The sequence below is a fragment of the Akebia trifoliata genome, chromosome 2 (genome assembly GCF_017979445.1).
Source record: "Akebia trifoliata isolate Shusen 1 chromosome 2, ASM1797944v1, whole genome shotgun sequence".
NCBI classification, from domain to species: domain Eukaryota; kingdom Viridiplantae; phylum Streptophyta; class Magnoliopsida; order Ranunculales; family Lardizabalaceae; genus Akebia; species Akebia trifoliata.
Genome location: NC_141376.1, coordinates 6,451,066 through 6,470,450, shown reverse-complemented (window position 1 = coordinate 6,470,450; position 19,385 = coordinate 6,451,066). Strand labels below are relative to the sequence as shown.

General features: G+C 34.1%; 3 protein-coding genes across 3 annotated transcripts; all 3 read right to left on the bottom strand.

Moving 5' to 3' along the window:
- Window positions 1-470: 470 nt before the first annotated feature.
- Window positions 471-4,146, bottom strand: LOC147409153 (serine carboxypeptidase 1-like). Its single transcript, XM_086425948.1, has 8 exons — window positions 3,813-4,146; window positions 2,627-2,734; window positions 2,104-2,378; window positions 1,580-1,822; window positions 1,276-1,394; window positions 1,098-1,193; window positions 736-841; window positions 471-614 (listed from the first exon to the last, which is right to left on the bottom strand). Exons 1-8 carry the CDS (start codon window positions 4,057-4,059, stop codon window positions 471-473), a joined length of 1,338 nt encoding a protein of 445 aa, XP_086282074.1. The 5' UTR covers window positions 4,060-4,146.
- Window positions 4,147-7,016: 2,870 nt separating this feature from the next.
- LOC147409152 (serine carboxypeptidase 1-like) lies at window positions 7,017-14,169 on the bottom strand. The gene is made up of 8 exons (XM_086425938.1): window positions 11,795-14,169; window positions 9,625-9,732; window positions 9,220-9,494; window positions 8,421-8,663; window positions 8,146-8,264; window positions 7,951-8,046; window positions 7,372-7,477; window positions 7,017-7,257 (listed from the first exon to the last, which is right to left on the bottom strand). The coding sequence occupies exons 1-8, from the start codon at window positions 12,201-12,203 to the stop codon at window positions 7,114-7,116; spliced, it is 1,500 nt and encodes a 499-aa protein (XP_086282064.1). The 5' UTR covers window positions 12,204-14,169; the 3' UTR covers window positions 7,017-7,113.
- A 244-nt stretch (window positions 14,170-14,413) lies between these two features.
- Window positions 14,414-18,883, bottom strand: LOC147409151 (serine carboxypeptidase 1-like). Its single transcript, XM_086425925.1, has 8 exons — window positions 18,448-18,883; window positions 18,147-18,254; window positions 17,655-17,932; window positions 16,161-16,391; window positions 15,606-15,733; window positions 15,398-15,496; window positions 15,151-15,256; window positions 14,414-14,744 (listed from the first exon to the last, which is right to left on the bottom strand). Exons 1-8 carry the CDS (start codon window positions 18,836-18,838, stop codon window positions 14,595-14,597), a joined length of 1,491 nt encoding a protein of 496 aa, XP_086282051.1. The 5' UTR covers window positions 18,839-18,883; the 3' UTR covers window positions 14,414-14,594.
- Window positions 18,884-19,385: the final 502 nt, after the last annotated feature.

The following is a 19,385-nucleotide window of genomic DNA, read 5'->3' as shown; positions in this document are numbered from 1 at the left end:
AGTTTAAAGATAATCGTCAGCCTTGGTAGTATGATGCCATTACAGAACTTAAGTCCTATGTCGGATGACAAAAACAATGAAGATCAAATTATGGTTTATGTGATTTGGTACCACATATGTCCCTTCCTCTTGCGGAGAGAAGAATGTTCTTTTTTGTTTTTTTCATTACCTCTCTTAAATCAATTAAAGTTTTAATTTTTCTGTTTTATTTAACTTCCCCGCAAATGCTAAAAGGCGTTATAATTGTACTCTTTGGTGGAATTATGTAAATTTTGGGATTCAAATCACAGCTTAATTCACTAAAAAAAACGCATGTGTCAACCTCCTTGGACCAATCAGACTAAATAACAACAATTGATAGAACTTCAAATAAAGAGTAACAAGAAGATAAATTATTCTGTGAAGTCACACAAATTGCAGATCTGCCTTAAATTAATAGCCGTCTGATTTTTGTTAGTGGTGTTTGATCTCTATGATGAAGGTGGAAGCTTCCCTTCTAAGAAAGATGAGAAGAAGGTGAGTGCTCTTGCTGGTTGGTAACTTGGAACAAGATGCCCAGCTCCTCTTATTGTCACAAATGACAGGTTTTGGTATCCAACGGCGTACCCACCAACCTTCATTCACATCAATCAAAGGATCATTAATTATAGTGTGTTAAGAGATCATTATAAAAAAGATATTAATTGAAGTAACGAAGACGAAGAAGATGACGATGTTGGTGGGTCAAGTACATACCTCTCCTTGGGTGTACCAAGGATACCATTGAGTCACAACCGATGTGCCAAGGTTGTTAATGGAGTATCTGCTAGATGTTACAGGCACTCTAGCATCTCTATCTCCGCTGCACATTATTCTTAATTGGTTAGCATAGGAAAGTAATTGTTTCCTCTTATCTTAAAAAACCATAATCAATGTTTATTGAACATGTGGTACCTCGAGGTACAAATTTTGACAAATCTCATTTTTAAAGGCCAAATTTTGTAAGCTTAACTTAATATTAGAAATATATATATGAAACAAATTTGAAAAAAAAAAAACTACATAAATTCAATATTTAAATAAGCTGAACAATATTTGAGGATCAAAAACAAACTTACCTGTATATACACACACTTATACCACTAGTCATGAGCTCCTGAATGATTGGCAACACTGTTAATGGCGAATCCTTCCAATGCCCACCTATCATGTAGCTGTTTTTTGAAAGATTAGTTGTTCTTTTTTTTTTAATAAGAAATTTTGTAATTAGAGGTTCAAATGGAGAAATCATATTGCCTGCAGGGCTCCCATGGATATGGAAGAGCTGTGACGTTGGCATGAAGAGCTTTCTGGACTTGAGGAGTGTTCAGATACGTGTATATATAGTTGTTTGAACACGGATCGAATTCTGTTATCTGTTTTCAAAACCCATTTATACACCAAGGATGTGAGAAATTAGAGTAACATTTAGAAGAAGAAATGAGATCTAAGTCAACCCAATTTATTGACTCACTCAAATTTCTAGTTGATCACATATCACATCGAGTAGATAAGAATGAGTAGACTCATGCGTAGAATAAAACATAAAAATGATACATACAGATGAGATGTTTAATGGAGCAGTGCACCACGGTGCGTAAATGTCGTAGATGAAGATGTGGCCATGAGCATTAGCTGCTTGATCCATATATGCTCTGCATGCTTTGGAAATAGTATCAAATGATGAAAAATTGCAATTCAAGTTAATACCCTCATTGATTTCGTCCGAAATAAGAGCATGTGTCCAGAAATAATCATACATTCCCTTGTACCCCGTTTCAAGATCGATCCATGCATTACCTATCTACAACATCACATCACATAACATACCCAAATGTTATAATTTTCTTCATTTTTATAATTGCACATTTATTGTAATAACGCTAATAAACGATAAACTAAGAGAAAACAGATTGAACTGATTAGGTCACGTAATCTAAGTTAAAATGAACGTGCAAGTTGAAGATTTCTAAAATGATTGATTATAATCTTTTAAATATGGTCACGACTCTCTCATGTAGACAAATATAAAAATAAGATTAAGCTATGTTGATGTGAAGAAATAATCAAAAGAGAGAGATATACCGCAATTCCTTGTAGATTAATGATGGTTTGATTGGTAATTTTGTTATTTTGAAGGATTAAATGAGCAAGTTGTGGGGCATAATGTCCAGCATAGCTCTCTCCTGCTATGAAGAAATCTCTAGCTTTATACTCTGGGAATCTTTCCAACCAGTTAATCAAGAACCTATAGGAATCTTTTGCAGTTCTCTTATCTCCACTTAAGTGATAATCCGACGTCGTATTCGAATAAGAAAATCCAACGCCCGCCGGAGATTCGAGGAATATGATATTAGCAACTGTGGAATAAATTATTAATTATAAATAATAATTTATTTATTTTAAAAGAAAATTTAGGATACTATATTATTATTAGAGTCATGCTCATATTGTTCATCTTGACACCAAGCATCTATGGCTCCTACACACTTTCATGTTAAGATATACGATATGAGGTACAATCTTGATGTCACTTGAGCAATATTCTTATTATTATTATGGGTAAGAAATATGAGAGAGACTGAGAGAGAGAGAGAGAGAGAGAGACCATTGTTCCATGCGTAGGGGTTTGGGTATAGAGTTTCTCCGTCGCTTTTGACTCTAAATGGCCCCAATTCCATCATTGCTCCATTTCCAAATGAAGAGCAACCAGGTCCTGCAGCATCAAAACTAACAAATGATCATGATAATCATGATTGGTGGTGTCATTCTTATTAGAGATATAGATGCATTAGTATTAGTATGTTATTAAGCTGCCTCTCCTCATATTATTATTGGAAAATATAAAAATCAGTTGGATTCAAATAAAATTGGGATCTTGAATTAACCATTGGCTTTTGTGATATCATAGATCGACCTGTCTTCATTTTCCGCCCTCATTGAGTTGTTGATCCCATTAAAAACAGGCTTACCAATCCAAAAATAAATACAAAAAGATAAGATTTTTGAAAATATTAAATATATTTCTTATTGAAAGCTTCTTTGATAATAAATTATAATAATTTATATTTAGTGTTATTTTTATAAAAATTAAAGAAGACATACATATGCATTGGCCTTTAAAATTGAACAAGCATTGCTTGAAAATTGAAAAATTCAACGGACCAAGACTCACGAATTTTAGAAATCGAATTTCGATTGTTCAGGATTGTTGAAATTTCTTATGTTCTCTAAATTCGACAACTTAGATTCGTCAAATTTCTCCATTAATTTGAAAGTTTCAGTCTGTCAAAAAAACAAAAAATCTACAATGAAAAATTTGACACCTTGTTCAGCCAAATATGGGTTTTCTTCCACATTGTAAAGGGTCCAACCATTTTGACATTTAATGAATTTGAACATATGAATAATAATGACTAAGGCCATACAGTCCATGTTTTATAATTTGTTGTTTGATCAAGACGACTTTGATGATTTTGGCATATTATCCCCATCTAAGAGGTTAATGGCTGTGATGGTCAATGTGAATACTCCATCATATCGACTTGTCCCATATTTTAAAATATCAGTTCAACTAGATTTTGTGACTCTTAATGGAAAATAATTGATTTATTAACAATTTAAATATTTTTTACATATAAATAAAATTTTGTGATTACAAGTAAAAAAAAAAGCTATAAATATAAATTTATATTCATAAATAATTTTAAATGACTTGAATGAGGTGAGACAATATTACTACTCGGACGAGTCAACTCGTATAGTTATGGGTCCCAAACAATGCACATTATTACCTCCATTAAGCCATAACACAAGAGGTTTGGTGGAAGAATTTAGAGGAGATTGAACAAAATAGTAGAAAAGTGCTCTCCCTGCTTTAGTATCCACAGTAATGTATCCTGAGTACTGATCGAAATTTACTCCATCAGGCTGACCTGGTAACATCTCTATCTTATCTCCTTCTTTCAACCCATCTTGTGGGCCCACATACACAGGTGTATAGTACTCTGTCTCTGTGATTGTAGAACTCCCTACTACCATTGATGCAGTACAAGTACTCTCAGCCCTTTTCTTTGATAATTGTGACTTGATGAGGTTACTTAATGGGTCGAACCCTATCCCTCCATAACTTTGAACCAACACCACAAAGCACAATTGAACAATTAGAGAGAAGGTGAAGAACAATGCTGGTGACTTCGTCATTGGCTAACTAATTTGGTGCAACTTCTACTAATCTTGACTCAATTTATAGAGTAATTAAGGGCGATTTGCTCTATCAAAGTAGCTAATTTTTTAATCAATTCGTATAAGGTGAAGTTTCTGATTTAATTTACTTCATACGGCAAACGTTTATTAAAAAACTGTACTTCATATTATGGGACTGCAGATCCTGTACTCCCCGTAGTTGAATGCTCAAGGATCAGTAGGCTATTGTGACGGAAGACAAAATTCGTTGTTATTGCCCCCACAAAAAATTTTAAAATTTTTCGAATGTCTTAATTGCTCTCACATAAACAAAATCCTAACTCCACGCCTGTTGGGGAGTAATCCTCTATAGCATGTTTATTAGGTGTCACATTGAGAAAAAATTAGCACCACAACCCTCTAAGGTTTATGGCTTAAGATCAAATTTAATATAAGAAAAAAATCATAACCCTTTTTTATTTGGTCAAAGGCTTTGAATTTTGATGGGGGATTGAACTAACAAATTTAAACAATTATATTTTGCTATTTTGTCGATGTGGTGTTTTCTTAGCAGATGAAAAATACTACAAGAAAAAAGTACTATATAGGATCCGCTCCTAAAACCCCCTAAGGAGCCAATCAGGGGCGGAGCCAAGATTTTCTATTAGTGGGGGCAAGCTACACTTAGTTGTATAGTTGAAGAACTTGAATGGAGGGAGGTGAGGGTGTGGGGGCAAATAGGCCATGTAACTAATTGAAAGTATAGGGGTGTCTCAAAGTTTTGTGAGGGCAATTGCCCCCACCAGCTCCGCCCTGGAGCTAATTGCGTCCAACATGCATAACTCCTCTTTGAATTACTTCAATAAGAGTCGTGGTTGTAATGTTTAGTGATTGTACTTTGAAATTGAATTTTTGGAAATGAATTTCTTGATGATTAATTTAATACCTTAAAAATATCTTAAAGGCATTTTTGTCATTAATATAAAATCAAAGGCATTTTAATCCAAAAATATTTTAAGATCCATCAATTTTTTGCTCACTCAAGAATGGAGAAGCTGGTTTACGCAATTTCTGCTTTTAGTTTATTTTCAGCTTTTAACTTTCAAGGGAATTGGAAAATCGAGCCCAATAGGCACGAAAAGGGTGTTGCCCCACGTGGCCAGAAAGATGAATCCCATGGGATGCAGCCCTACTCTCTGGAGTACAGGATCACCAATATATTTGACATGTTTCTTTTGTTAGTTTCGTTACGTTTGCTCACAATATGTGGTGAACCAAAACGACCTCATCTCTGTGTTTCGCAAGATTCCCTATTTTATGAGGAATGTTTAATAAGCTTAGCAGCTAATACAAACAACAACTAAAGCTTTATAACAAGTTCGAAATGTTTATTTCTCATATAATTCCAAATACGTCAAACCATCGCTATATGTCCTTTGCATCGGTTTTGGACTGGCGTTTGCAATTTGTTGACCTTTGGTGAAGACGGTTCATTAATCAGGAATAGATTGTATTTTTTTTTTGTTTTTTGTTCTAGTCAGGTTTAATCTTATCCACAAATCCAAACAGTTCAAAATCCGTAACATCTTAGACATTAATGGGCTGGGTTAGACAAGCCAAACCTAGCCCACATTCTTAAGAATTTAGGCTAAATTCAGATTCAGGCCCATGGTCATTTCCTTGGTGAACACTGAACACCCAAGACTCATAGGCTCCAACCAATCAAACAAGCCCAGCTCATGAGCACCATAATGTGCATTTGGCAATAAGTTGATGCCGACCCAAAGAACTCAATTCACTAATATTCATTAAGTATGATATCAAGCCATGATTTTATTTTCCAAGCGATGATTTGATAAAATATTTTTTTTTTCTTTATTAGAAATCTATAATAGTTTAGCTGTTAAAGTGATAATTTGATATGAAAGAGAAGAGATAACAAAATGAGCGAAACAGGGGAAAACGAACAATGACAACTAACTAGATATTTGATACTTGATGAGATGTACCAAAGCAACGATACAAGGCATTTCATGTGCATTATTTTCTCTAATATCCCTCCATTAATATTCTTATATTCTCCATCAAGTGAACAGTAAACCTATGATACACATAAATATGACACTCCATCCGAAGGTGCTGTGGATGCTAGTAATTGCCTCGTCTTCATAGTACCGAGGAGTCTTGACCAATGTTATGAGCTTGTCTATGGCGTACATACTGGATGTCACGGGTAGTCTACCTCCGAGTCCCCACTGTATATTAATGTTTGATTCTTAAAATTAGCCAATATCGCATCAAATATTTTTTACGTGGGCCTCTATATAGAATTCATGAGAACTAACGTATCTGTGTGATGTCCAGCGCTCGGATACCCCAATTGATGCATCATTGAACAACAAATTGAAAGACATTGGTCAGCCTTGGTGGTATAATTAATGCCATAACAGAGCTAAATCCTATGTTTGATGACAAAAACAATGAAGACTCGGTAGTACTTACGTCCACGCCTGACGCCTCGTACAGAGACAAAAGTATAATTATTATTATTATTATTTTCTCTCTCTCTTAAACCTACTAAATTCTAATTCCTCTGTTTGATTTTATTTTTCTTGTAATACTAAAAGGAGTTATAATTATGCACCATACCTCTTTTTAAATATACACCCATAGTCACTATTTTGAATTATGTAAATTTTGGGATTCAAATCACAGCATAATTCACTTTAAAAAAAAAAAAAAAACCCATGTTTCAACCTCCTTGGACCAATCAAACTAAATAACAATAATTGATAGAACTTTACATAAATTAGAGTAACAAGAAGTTAAATTATATTGTGAAATCACACAAATTGAAGGCCTGCCTTGAATTAATATCTGTCTGATTTCTGACGTGGTGTTCGATCTCATCTATGATGAAGGTGGAAGCTTCCCTTCTAAGAAAGATGAGAAGAAGGTGAGTGCTCTTGCTGGTTGGTAACTCGGAACAAAATGCCCAGCTCCTCTTATGGTCACAAATGACAAGTTTTGGTATCCAACCGCGTATCCACCAACCTTCATCCACATCAAACCAAGGATCATTAATTATAGTGTTTTAAGAGGTCATTAGAAGAAGTTTTTAATCAAAGAAATGAAGATATTGGTGGGTCAGGCTGGTCTTTTAAATACCTCCCCTTGGGTGTTCCAAGGATACCATTGAGTCACAACTGATGTCCCAAGGTTGTTAATGGAGTATCTGCTAGATGTTACTGGCACTCTACCATCCATGTCTCCGCTGCACATTATTCTTATTCAGTTAGCATTGGAAAGAAATTATTTCCTATCTTAAAAAATCGTAATCGATTTTTATTGAAGATGTGGTACCCCAAGAAACAAATTTTGAAAAATCTCAAGAATCATGGAAAGTGCGATCGTCATGACTTATGATTCATTTTAAATAAAAGGTTGGTAACTACGTTAGGTAATAACCTAACGAATGTCATCATGGTGATATCTCATCTACCATATTTATTGTATCAAGAATGATATGATATCACATCTCACCCTTTTTTTACTTTTTTTTTATTATATTCAATTGTTGCAAGACAAGCAAGAGTTAGTATCAGGCGATGTGAAATTTGAGTAACTTAATATTAGAAATATATATTTTTTTAAATGTTCTACATAAATTCAATACTTAAATAACCTGAACAAAACTTACTTCAGCATAGATGAAAAATATTTGAGAATAAAAAAAGGCTTAATTACCTGTATATCCAGACACTTATACTGCTAGCCATGAGGTCCTTAATGGTTGGCAAGACCGTCAACGGCGAGTCCTTCCAAAGCTTACCTATCATGTCGCTGTTATTTCAAATATGATTAAAACACAAACATTAATTAGTCAGTATTTTTTTCTAAGAAATTTTGTAATTAGAGGTTCAAATAGAGAATTCATATTGCCTGCAGGACTCCCATGGATATGGAAGAGCTGTGACGTTGGCATGAAGAGCTTTCTGGACTTGAGGAGTATTCAGATAGGTGTATATATAGTTGTCCGAACAAGGATCGAGTTCTGTGATCTGTTTGCAAAACCCACCAAAGATTTGAAATTAGAGTAAATTTATAAGAAGAATTTAGTTTTGTGTCAACCCAATTTGGTAGACTCTTGATCACATTGCTTCCAATTAATATGATTGAGTTGACTCATTCGTAAATTAAATAAAATTGATACGTACAGATGTGTTATTAGACGGGGAAGTGCACAAGGGAGCGTAAATGTCATAGATGAAGATGTGGCCGTGAGCACTAGTTGCTTGATTAAGATACTCTTCACATACTCGGGATATAGTATCCAACAACGAAAAATTGCAGTTCAAGTTAATACCCTCATTGATTTCATCGGAAATAAGAGCATGTGTCCAAAAATAGTCGTACATCCCCTTGTACCCCGTTTCAAAATCGATCCATGCATTACCTATCTACAACATCATATAACCCTATTGTTACAATTTTGTTCATTTTTATACATGCATGCTTACATCTCATACATACGTATAATTTTTAACTCAAATGCCAATAGAGTCAAGTCAAGCCAATATTAGTAATTGTTTTAAAAAAGAGATATTTTAGGCACCAATCCCTTGGATTGTGATTTATGTGGCATGTGTTGAGGAGGGGGAAGAGGGTTTCAATCCTCCACTCTGGGTGCATATCATCTGGTCTCTTTAAAAAGAGTTTGAGAAAGATTCGAAAGGAAAATTTTTTGCTCACAGAAAAATCAATTCAAGATTTCACAAAATTCCGGATTGATTAATCACACAAATCCGTGTGTATTAAAGACATTCCCAAATTATAAAACTACTCACGTTAGGCTTCATGTGATTAGTATTCTTTGAATCTCAGATTTGACTTTTATGTGAAATCTCTCATCCAAAAGAATGTGAATTCACATAGGGATTGAAGAGTCGACATGGACATAATTGTGGTAGACATAATAATCAAAAATGAGATTTGATTAGTTGTTTTGGAACATACCGCAATTCCTTGCAGATTAATGATGGTTTGATTAGTAATTTTGTTGTTTTGAAGGATCAAGTAAGCAAGTTGTGGGGCATAATGTCCCGCGTAGCTCTCTCCTGCTATGAAGAAATCCCTGGTTTTATACTCTGGGAATCTTTCCAACCAATTAACCAAGAAACTATAGGAATCTTCTGCAGTTCTCTTATCTCCACTCAAGGCATAGTCCGACGTCGTGTTAGAATAAGAAAATCCAACTCCCGCCGGAGATTCAAGGAAGATAATATTAGCCGCTGTCGAAGAAATTAACTCAAATTATAAATTACATATCTTTGTTTTTAAGAATATTTAGGATGACATAATATAATTTAATCTTGATATAAATATAAAAAGAAATTTTTTAAAAAAAAGTGATAAAGTCACCATTGTTCCATGCGTATGGATTTGAGTATAGAGTTTCTCCATCACTCTTGACTCTAAATGGCCCAAGTTCCAACATTGCTCCGTTTCCAAATGAAGAACAACCAGGTCCTGCCCACCAAAGCTAACAAATGATTATGATGAAGCAATATTGGTAAATTGTTAAGGTGCCGCTCATCACATCAATTTGTTGAGTTGACTTGATTTGAATTTTGAGTTAACTCAGTATTAAATTCATCTAAGCAAAATCAACTTCCAAGTCCCCGTATCGTGAATAAATAAATAAATAAAATCTTAAATTGTAAACTATTAAGAAATCCAAATAATGTAGTAAAATTAGTATATCTATTTTGTTTCGAGCCGTATCAAGTTTTTAAATAGAGTCATGATAATATAACTCGCCAGGTGGCATACTCAATCGACTACTTGGCGTGACAAGTTCGGGAATCGTAGATCTGTATGTCTCGAGATGCATGATTGCACTTCTCCATAAAAAAGTGTATCCCGAGGGAACTGTGTATCCTGCGACATACATATCTACGGTTCCCGAACTTGTCCACTTCAGGGAGTCGATTGAGTGCCACCTAGTGAGTCATATTATCATGAATCTTTTAAATATTAGTGTCAAGTAGGAGATAAGCTCGTGTATTTGAGAATAGTTTTTTCAAATTGTGCTGAATTGAAAATTCAATTGTGCTCTATTAATTGGACAATACAAAAATCAGTTCGATTAAAATAAACTTGGGATCTTGAATGAATGAACCATTGGCTTTTGTGACACCATAGATATAATTCATTTTCCAGCCTCATTGAGTTTCTGATCTCATTAAAAATAGGTTTATCGATATCCAAAACAAAAAAAGTTTAAGATTTTAAAATGATAATATATAATTATCATTGAAAACTTCTTTGATAAAATATTTGAATAATTTAATAATATATATTTAATATCATTGTTTTTATAAAAATTAAAGAAGACATTAGAGAAAAATCACATTCTGGTTTTTAGATTATGTAAATCGGCCCAATAAAATTGAACAAGACTTGGACTAATTTGACATGTAATGAATTTGAACACATCAATTATGGTGACTGGGCCATGTAGCCCATTGCTTATAACTGTCCTGATCCAGATGATCTGGACAAATTACCCGCTCTGAGGGATTATTTGCCCTGATAGTCAATGTGAATTGATCCATATTTTGAAATAAGAAAAATTACTTAAAGCACTTTGATAGAGAGATTTCTTTCTAAATAGTCCCTAAATTTGAGATAGTAGCTTAATAGTCTATTTAGAAAAAAATTTATTTTTTAATGGTTCCTCATTATTGACAGCTCCACCACTTCTTATTTATTATCGAATTCACCACTTTTTTTTTTTTTTTTTTGTCGTGCTCACCATGTTTTATTTATTGTCGAACTCACTGCTCTTTATCTATCGTCAAGCTCGTCAATTTTTATTGTTAATTTCAACAATTTTTAAAAATTGTCAAATTCGATAATAAAAAATGGTAAACTCGATATTAGTAAAATCAACTCATTTTTTATTTTTGATTTTTTTTTCCTAAAATACATGGAAGATTCAACTAAAAATTTGAGATAATGGCTTGTCTAAGGTAATTTCTAAGCAAATGAACCATTTTTGATTAATTTCCATCTAAAAACGAAGTAAAAAAATTATAATTTTTTTCTCATACATCTTCAAAATTCTTAAAAATGATTTCTTCCTTCTTAAATCCTTTATGACAGAATGGAATTTCCAAAACTCAATCGAGATGTTAAAATTTTAAATTTTTTTTTTATGAACACAATGAGAAATGTGATTCGGAGATTGACTAGAAAGAAAAGTTTTTCTAAATGAATTACTGAGAGGGGCCATGAAACTTAGGGACTAATTTGAAAGAATTCACTATGCTAGGATCCTTTAAGTAATTTTCCACTTAAAATACCAGATAAATAAGATTTTGTGATTTTTAATAGAAAATAATTGATTTATTAACAAATAAAAATAACATTTTGTGATTGAGCCATATATTTGTGGGCCTCACAGAAAAAAATAAAATATATAATTATATAAATGTATATTAATAAATAATTTTAAACAAATTTAAATGACTCTTTACTAGGGAGACGGACGAATCAACTCGGTATACGGGGGCCCAATGTGCATTACCTCCATTAAGCCATAACACGAGAGGTTTTGTTGAAGAATCCAGAGGAGATTGAACAAAATAGTAGAAAAGTGCTCTGCCTGCTTTAGGATCCACAGTAATGTATCCCGAGTACTGATCGAAGTTAACTCCATCAGGTTGACCTGGCAACATCTCTATCTTATCTCCTTCTTTCAACCCATCTTGTGGGCCCACATACACAGGTGTATAGTACTCTGTTTCTGTTATTGTAGAACTCCCAACTACCATTGATGCAGTAGAAGTACTCTCAGCCTTTTTCTTTGATAATTGTGACTTGATGAGGTAACTTAATGGGTCGAAACCTATCCCTCCATAACTTTGAACCAACACCACAAAGCACAATTGAACAACTAGAGAGAAGATGAAGAACAATGCTGGTGACTTCGTCATTGGTTTCGGTGGGGTGTACTAATTAATTTGGTGTAACTGCTACCAAATTTTACTCAATTTATAGAAAAATTAAGGGCGATTTTCTCTATGAAAGTAGCTAATTTTTTAATCAATTCGTATTGGGCGATTCGCTCTACCAAGTTTTTAATTTAATTTAATTTAATTTGCTTCTTACGGCAAACGTTTCTTAAAATTCATAATTTCATATTATGGGACTGCAGATCCTGTATTCCCGGTAGTTGAACTGCTAATGCCATGTGGGGTACATTCTTTAATAGAGATAAAGCATCCAACTTCTACAAATCACCAATCAGGCTGATTCTTAGAGGATGATTGTATATAGAAGTACTTCTCTTTGAATCACTTCCCGCAAGAATTACAGTTGTAATGTTTGTTGATAGTGTTTTGGAATTGCTTTTTGAAAGAAAAAAAAAAAAAAAAAGACTAGACACCCCATTATGTTGATCATTTGCTTTGGGATACGTAAAATCATATTTATGATTCATTTCCCAGGGCAAATGATCTATGATTCTGTTATGGGGGCGTCAGATAATCATTAATCATAAAAATAAAAATTAAATTTTTTTATGACTTCAATGAATTTTTAATCTTTTTATCATTAATTTAATATCCTATAAACATCTTAAAGGTATTTTACTCGCTTTAAAATAATATAAAAAAAAAAATTCATCCAAAAACATGTAATTTTAAGATCCATCAAAACGTTGCAAGCAATAGAAACTAGTTTAGATAATTTCCGCTTTTAGTCCATTTTCAACTTCTAACTTTTTCATGAGATTTAGAAAATCGAGTCACCATCGATGAGATAATTTCAAAACCCTATAGCACTTTGGGTTCGAGGAGAAATCCACCCCAAATGTGCTCCATACTCAACTGGTGTTCTTGCATGATTGAGCAGTGAAAGTGTATCGTCTCATATGGGCTGAAAGATAAATCCCTTGGGATACAACCCAACTCTCGGTTGTACTGGATCACCAATATATTTTACATCATTCTTTTGTTAGTTTCGTTACGTTTGTTCACAACGTGTGGTGAAGCAAAACGACCTCGTCAATGTGTTTCACAAGACTCCCCTGTTTTATAAGGTATGTTTATTAAGCTTGGCAGCTAATACAAACAGCAACTACAACAACTTTATATAACAAGAAATATTAATTTCTCATATAATTCCAAATACGTCAAACCATCGCTACGTGTCCTGTTGCTTCGGTTTTGGACTGGAGTCTGCATTTTGTTGACCGGTTCATTAATCAGGAATAGATTGTATTTTATTTTCTTTTTTGTTCTAGTAAGGTTTAATCTTAACCACAAATCCAAACAGTTCAAAATCCGTAACATCTTAGGTATTAATGGGCCGGGTTAGACAAGCCAAACCTGGCCCATAGTCTTAAGGATTTAGGATAACTTCAGATTCAGGCCCATACTCATTTCCTTTGTGGACACCCAAGACTCATCGCTAATCAGCTCATGGGCACGATAATGTGCATTTGAAAATATAAGTTCATGCCAACCCAAAGAACTCCATTCAAATTTATTCTTGTGGACTACTATTTATTCTTTTATCGCATTGCCATATAAGATTAGTCAACCTTCTTACATCACAAATAATCACAAAATGCTTGAAATTTGATAGATAGAGAAAATAAAATTTTCACAATCTACGCAAATAGAGGGATAATTCAGAAGTTAATACTTTTGATTTCAACCCTAATTCGATTAATGATCTAACAAAAACATTAACGGATTTGTAGACAGAAAGGAAAAAGGGTGAAGTAGAGACCAAAATAAAAATAAAAACAGGATGAGAATTTGAAAAAATGTTATATATATATTTTCACTCTTCCTTAATTTTTACCAATTTGATGGAGAAAATGATGAATTAATGAAACTAACAATAAAAAAAAATTAAATTCACTCATTTACCCAATCTTAACATTAGTGGGCTAAGTGATTAATCCATTGAAAAGGGTAACTCATATCCACTAATATATGTTATTAGAATATCGATTTTCTTGTCATTTCTGACCCTCTAATATTCATTAGATATGAAATCAAACCATGATTTTATTTTGCAACGTACGATTTGATAAAATATTTTTTATTTTCTTTATTAGACATTTATGATAGTATAGTGTTTGATATGAGAGAGTAGATATAACAAAATAAGCGAAACAGGGGACAGCAAACAATGGCCAAATAAATATTTGATACGCAATGATGAGATGTACCATGACACTCTGAAGACACTCTGGATGCTAGAAAAGTTTTGAGCTTGACACACCCACACGTCGGCTCTTTTTCCATGTTCTGGTTACTTAGGTGACTAACAATGGAAATGTACCAGTCTTTCTCCTTATTAAGACAACAATTTCACCATGATGAAGTAGGTGGAAGCTTTCCTTCCAAGAAATATGAGAAGAAGCTGAGGGCTCTTGCTGGCTGATAACTTGGAACAAAATGCCCAGCTTCCCTAATAGTCACAAATGTCAAGTTTTTGTACCCCTCGACGTATCCACCAACCTTGAGAGACAAAATTAAAGTGGTTAATTGAATAAGTAATTGTAGAAGCCCATGGACTAACTCATCCTCACAAAACCGGCTTGTAAGGTAAGAATTGCCCCAGGTTTATATATATCCCAAGGTCTTGATACCCAGGCCATGTGGGACTATCGCTCACACTCCCCCTCACATGTAACGTGTCTCCTACATCCACGTGGTTACCCACTCTGATACCATATACAAGCCCATGAGCCTAACTAATCCTCACAAAATCAGCTTGTAAGGTGAGGATTGCCCCAGGTTTATATATAACCCAAGGTCTTGAGATGCAGGCGATGTGGAACTATTGCTCACAGTAATCTTGGCCCATTAAGATAAAATTAAGAACTAATCAGTTTGATAAATATTCAAAGATGCTAGTCATTACCTCGCTGTCAGAGTACCAAGGATACCAAGGAGTCTCGACCGATGTTATAAGTTTTTCTATGGCGTACTGACTGGATGTTACGGGTACTCTACCGTCTATGTCCCCACTGCATATTAATGTTTGATTCTTGAAATTAGCCAATATCTTATTAGATCCCAAGAACTTGATTGAAACTCCAATAGTACCGGATCAAATTTGATCAAATTCAAATCCAAAACACAATCATTCATCAACCAACATGTCTTACCTGTATATCCACACTCCTATCCCACTTGCCATCAGTTCTTGGATAATTGGTAATATGGTTTCTGGACTGTCGTTCCATATTGAACCACCGACGATGTCACTAATTTGAAAACATAAAACATTAGGCACGTATGGTTGGAAAAAAAAAATACTCATAAAGAAAGTAAAATTTGAAAAAGAAAAAAAAAGGTTATGTAAATAGGCCATGCCTGCAGGAACTCCATGGATAAGATAGAGCTGTGACGTTGGCATGAAGGGCTTTTTGCACTTGAGGAAGGTTCAGGTACTCATAAACATATTTCCTCGTGCAGGGATCAAATACTTCTAAATGCTTTTTCTATAACAAATAATTAAAATTTTACAAGATTATTATGTATGCATGTATCTATGTTAAATTTAAATTTAAATTCCAATGTGGATGAAAATGGATGGTACCTTTCTGTAACAAAATAAAAAAGAATATATAATTTTTGAGTCGTGATTTTCTGATGCCCCCTTTGACACACACCCCCTGACGTGGCATGGACTAGAACCATATATTTTTTATCTCTCAGGATACAAAACAGTACATCATCATACATATGTGCAGTTGTGTATCCCGAGAAAAAAGAATCTATGGTTCTAGCACATGCCACGTCAAGGGCGGGGTGTCAGAAAATCATTATTCATAATTTTTCAATATAAGATAAGAGGAGTCTGCTGTTTCATTCCTAGATATAATTGATAAGATGGTATAATATATATACGTAGAGTAGAATATTTACCGATGAGAGAATACAAGATGGAGCATAGATATTGTAGATGTTGATGTCACCCATAGATACACCTGCATCAGAGATATACTTTTTGCAAGCAACGGGATTTCCGATCATGCTCGAAAAATTGCAATGTTTATGAATACCGGCAATGGTTTTATCGGAAATGAGCGCGTGTGTCCAAAAGTAGTCGTACATCCCTTTCAAGCCAGTTTCATCATCAATCCATGCATTTCCTATCTGAGAAAATATTCGATCTCGTAAAAATATTTCCAAAGAAATCAATTAAACATATTATATGATTGAAGGTATATGATAGTTTCTCTATTTGAATCATAGTTTGTGAGCATGGATCTTCCATATAATGATGTATATGATGGAATTAAAAAGAAACAAAAAAAAAAAAATACACTAGATTTACATGGTTTGGCCATGCCTACGTCTATGGATGAGAGTTGAGAAAGTTTCACTATATATGAAAATTATTATGTGAACAGTAATTTTTTGACTCGAGTATTTTCACTCGATCTGAAGTGGCAAGGTATAGAACCGTTGATCGGTTTTTCTGGATGCTTCGGGATACACAAGAATCCAATCAACAATTTTGTGCCCTTGCCACGTCAGACCAAGTTAACTCTGTTCATGACTAAATTGAGTGCAACTCGGTTGTCCCCTGTGTTAACTCTGTTTGATACAAAGTAAATCTAACAGTTCCATCCCTTGCTTAGCAAAATATGGGATTTAATTTTACAGTCAAAAATCTACTTTTATATTAGAAAATCATTTTTTTTTTCATGATGGGGATACCCGAACTTACATCTGACCAGCGGGATCGGGTGAGGCAGAGTCTGGACTAAGGCATATGGGTCCCTCCCCTGGTAATGTGTAATGCCCACACATCACACGCACCAGGTAAGTGAGGGTATGCCCTCACAGGTGGCCTCGAGGAGACATCCCTCATATTGGGTATCAAACACAACCTACAGACTCTCACTGTTTATTGGATTTGAAATTGCCATTGAGCCAACCCCTCGTGGTTCATAAATAGATAATCCTTTTAGGGATATTTACAAAAAAGTGATCAACTTTTGATGAATTTATGATTCCAGCTCACTGTTCATTTTAATTACCAAAATGTGAATGATAACAATTTGGAGGTTTTTAAAGTAACTATTTCATAGGTTTTAAGTGACAATTTCGCAATTAGACACTTTAAGCCTGCGAAATAGGCAGTTTAAAACCGCCGAATTTGTTACTGTTCTGAAAAAAAATTTAACAAAAACTTGATCATTCACATTTTGGTAATTAAAATGAACAGTTAGCCCGAATAGTAAATAACTCATTTTCAGCTCACAAAATAGTAATTCACCCATCATTTTACAACCTTGCACACCTAATCCTTGACAGGCAAAAGAATAAAATTCATTTTTCTGACTCCAATACAAAAATGAATATTTCAACAATGCTAAGAAAAATATTAAGAGAAAACAAAAAAATACTTACTGCGATTCCTCGAAGGTTGATGGCGAGTGTTTGATTTGAGAATTTATTTCTTTGAAGTATGGTTTGAGCGAGTTGAGGGACATAATGACCTGCATAGCTCTCTCCTGCTATATAGAAATTTCTGGTCTTGTACTGAGGGAACCTCTCTAACCAATTAACCATGAAAGTGTAGGAATCTTGTGCAGTTCTTATATCTCCACTTTTTTCATAATCAGATGTTGTGTTTGAGTATGAAAATCCAACACCAGCCGGTGATTCCAAGAAGATCACATTTGCAACTGTGTCATATTGTAATTAATTAATTAATTAATTCAACCTTATCTCAGTTAATTCTTTCCTTATTGAAATTATATAATAGTTTAGTGAAATTTTATCTATGAAGGCTTTTTTCTGAACCTTAGTGAGGAAAATTATCAATCAATCATGTTTTAAAAATCAAACTAATGATTTGAATTGACCACAAAAAACCAAATGTTAATCAATTGGACTAACCTTTGTTCCACGCGTATTCATTTTCGTATAGACTTTGACCATCTTTGTTGACTCTAAATGGTCCTAATTCCATCATTGCTCCATTTCCAAAGGATGAACAACCAGGTCCTGCAATAGCCTCAAAACTTCTTCATCAGATGAAAATTACAATAAATTAATTATATGATGATCATGATCTTGATCTTGATCTTGATCATGATCATGATAATGACGACAAACCATCACCAAAAAGGATATATAGTGATGAACTGATGATTAAGATGACAATGAAAGGATCATAACAAGAAGAAAGTTAAATTACCTCCATTAAGCCATAACACTAAAGGTTTAGATGAAGGTTCCTCTGAGGCCTCCACAAAGTAATAGAACAGTGCTCTCCCAGCCTTAGGATCTACTGTAACGTATCCCGAGTACTGATCAAACTTAACTTTAGGTTGACCTGGCAAGATACTGATCTTATCAGCTTCCTTTAAACCATCTTGATGAGGATCCACATACACAGGAGTAGTACTGGAATATCCCTCAGCTACAAAAGTATCAAATTTTAATGTACTACCAACCCTCCATTTATACCTAATGAGTTCATCTAACGGATCAGATTCTCTTGCTCCATAACAGTGGTCAGTGAAGACAACAATGAAGGAGAGAGCAAATAAGATAATGAGGTGGAATGAATTCTTGGTGAACCTCATGGAGCTTGTATTGAGGGCAGTTAGTGTTAATTAGGGCCTTGTGGTAGAGAACATTTATACAAGTTTGAGGACCTCATTGATGTAAATGGGTCAGATCTTGGAAAAGTTTTAGTCCACAAAAAAGCATACTAATTAACTTCACAGGAGACTCATGCGTATTGTATGGGGTGTAGGGGGGTCCCATTGGGACGGATCCTCTCTGGCTCTTATTCTATAGCCAGTAAAACATCAAACTAAGGGTATGTTTAATCGTACATGGAAAATAGGGTGAAAATTTAATTTTCATAAAAAATGACATTTTTCAAATGTTTGGTTGGACATGAAAATGAAAATTCATTTTCCACTCCAATCAAAAGGTCCACCAAAATATGGATTTCACTTTTCCACCCATATAAGTGGGAAAGTGAAATCCATCCATATTTTCCATCCTAAATTTTGTCTCATTCATATTTTCTTCTTCCTTATCACCATCACATTAACCTCGTCGTTGTCCGTCGTCATCGCTGTCTCTGTCATCGTCATCTCCAACTATTTTTTCTCTCTTTCT